Consider the following 2,484-nt stretch of genomic DNA (forward strand, 5'->3'; position numbering starts at 1 on the left):
CCACATTCTCTCTGACATTTTTTAAAGCAGTAATTGTATCCTGTGCAATCTCTATGGCATATTTGAGATCAATTCTTTGGCTTTGTAACTTGCTTGCATAATGAGTAATCCAAATGAAAATAATTCCTACAACAGACATTAATAAATTCAAGGTGCATTATTTACAAGTATACAAATTGAATACAGTGAAATTCAAAATTCAGTATCAATTGCATGTCTTAACATGGACGCATCAGACGAATCTTTCCATTCCGATATTTCGTCCAAAGAAAGCATAACATATGGTAGTAATTCAGAGAAATCATTCACTGAATCATATCTTTGAATCCACCTAGTTGCACAGTCTTTTTAATTTTTTAATTTTTAAATCTGCATTTTCTTGTTCAATAACATTATATATGACAGCACTTCGTTTGGGCGTATTAAAAAAAGTATACATTTTTTCAATAACTCCTAAACAATTTCTTATTTGTTGTATATCACTGGCTGTTGAAACTGCGAGATTTAGTGAATGAGCAGCACAATGTACATATACAGCTTTAGGATATTGAGTTTGAACATATGATTGTACGCCTCGACATTTTCCACTCATATTACTGGCTCCATCATAACCCTGTCCTATTAAGTACTGACAATCCAAGCCACACTCAATTAAACCTGATGAAATAGTTTAAAATGTATAGGTGTTTATAACTATACTTTAACTATTCTTCTACAAATTTTTATTTATTATTTATTACCATTTAGTATTGCAGAAGATAAATGACTACCAGTTAAGTTTTCTACTTCAATAAACTTAAGAAAATCTTCATTTAAATTACCATCTTCATCAATATATCGCACACATAAGGTCAACTGTTCTGATGTAGAAATATCTGTAGTCTCGTCGGCTAAAATTGAAAAGCACTTACTTTCATTAACTTTAGATACTATTTGTTTTAATATTATATTATTGTATACTTCTATAATCTGATTTTGAATGCCATGGCTTAAATATTTGATGTGTTGTTTTTCATTCTCTAATATACTTCTTAAAAATTTATCTCCTTTAGCTCTATTCTTCAAAATAGAAAGGAAATTCCCAATATTATTGCTGTCATCTAAACAATTTGAAATGCATATTATAAAATTGTAATAAAACCACAGTGTATGTAATAATATACACTAACTTACATTCACACTCAATGTTTTATTTGTTTCTCCCCTGTGACCACGTAATGCTAATTCTTGTCTACCACACATTATGATACATTCAACTATAGGAATTAAATGTTTTCTGTTTTCTTTTATTTGAAGTCTCCTAAAAAAAAAATATTTAATTAATTTTAAAATTTAAATTAATACATAGACTAATGAGAATATTATACAAACCTATCATTGTCTATTCGTTCAATTATGCTTTTCTCTCTTTTCTCTAATATGTTTAGAAAATGTTCTGCATCTAATGTAGAATTTATATGATAAGTTAATTTACTATGATCTTGAAACACCTAAAAAATTTCATAGTGCAAATAATGGTTTAAATAAATATTTCCAAAATATACAATATTTTAATTTTAATAACCTCTTTAGCTTTTTTCCAATTATTAAATTCTCGCAATACAAGCTGGTCAAAGCCAAGTAGGCCAAGCACCACCAGTTTTTGAAAATATAACACATTTTTGACAAAATGCACCACTTTTAATAGCACATATTACAATACTACTGAACTGTAAGCGCTCAAGAGAATAAAATTAATTTTAAGAAGTGCCAATCGAAAAATCAAGGAAAAGGAAAGCTAGAAAAATAACTATATTAAATTGAAAAATGAAATAAAAAATAACTTACATTTGTATCTCCATTGCTTATTTTTTCTTCATTAGGCTGTTGCTGTTCAGTAACATGAATTTTCATGGGTTTAGGATTACCTGATTTAGTCACATCAGAACCTAGTGAATTATCTGCCCGTGGTGGTGAATTTGAAATTTTTCTTTTTAAAAATTGTAATATTGATGCATTTTTAATAGAAGTATCCATGATAGATGTAAAATGTATTCGAGAAGTAAAATCAAAAAAACTCAACAATAAAATAAATTGGAATAATAATAATAAAACTCATAAACAAGAATGCGTAAGAGAAAATGATTTACAAACAAATTTACACAAGCGCAAGTCTCAATCGATCAACATTTAACATTTTAACGTATTAACGGTTTGGAAACATAGATAATCAATTGTAATATCAATGTTTGGAAGCCGGCAAGACGTTGGTAGGTTGTATCAGTTATCACAGAATAATTCAATAATACGTCTATAGCATAGATAATATGGCCATATTATGATACAGTCTGATATGAAGTTAGATACGACGTGTATCTTTTTTGGTTACGAGATAATGAAAACGAAAAAATAAAAAAATAGTTTTTATTTGAATAATTGTGATTGCAAAAATTGCATTGCATTGGCTGCAAAAAAATTTTTTTAACCCACAGCCCCACCGGGGGG

General features: G+C 28.3%; 1 protein-coding gene across 1 annotated transcript; it reads right to left on the reverse strand.

The window, feature by feature from the left end:
* Positions 1-192: 192 nt before the first annotated feature.
* LOC103310890 (zinc finger MYM-type protein 1-like) lies at positions 193-2,016 on the reverse strand. Its single transcript, XM_029490938.1, has 7 exons — positions 1,828-2,016; positions 1,372-1,490; positions 1,170-1,300; positions 1,029-1,100; positions 741-890; positions 438-657; positions 193-331 (listed from the first exon to the last, which is right to left on the reverse strand). Exons 1-7 carry the CDS (start codon positions 2,014-2,016, stop codon positions 193-195), a joined length of 1,020 nt encoding a protein of 339 aa, XP_029346798.1.
* Positions 2,017-2,484: the final 468 nt, after the last annotated feature.

Source organism: Acyrthosiphon pisum, chromosome A2 (assembly GCF_005508785.2).
Source record: "Acyrthosiphon pisum isolate AL4f chromosome A2, pea_aphid_22Mar2018_4r6ur, whole genome shotgun sequence".
NCBI classification, from domain to species: Eukaryota; Metazoa; Arthropoda; class Insecta; order Hemiptera; family Aphididae; genus Acyrthosiphon; species Acyrthosiphon pisum.

What these genes read in the sequence shown, in the direction of transcription:
- LOC103310890 (XM_029490938.1), bottom strand. Translation starts at nt 2,016, where the DNA reads ATGGATACTTCTATTAAAAATGCATCAATATTACAATTTTTAAAAAGA. An exon ending in TAAGCAATGGAGATACAAAT is followed by an intron (nt 1,491 to 1,827) that starts GTAAGTTATTTT and finishes GAAATTTTTTAG; the next exon opens with GTGTTTCAAGATCATAGTAA. An exon ending in GAACGAATAGACAATGATAG is followed by an intron (nt 1,301 to 1,371) that starts GTTTGTATAATA and finishes TTTTTTTTTTAG; the next exon opens with GAGACTTCAAATAAAAGAAA.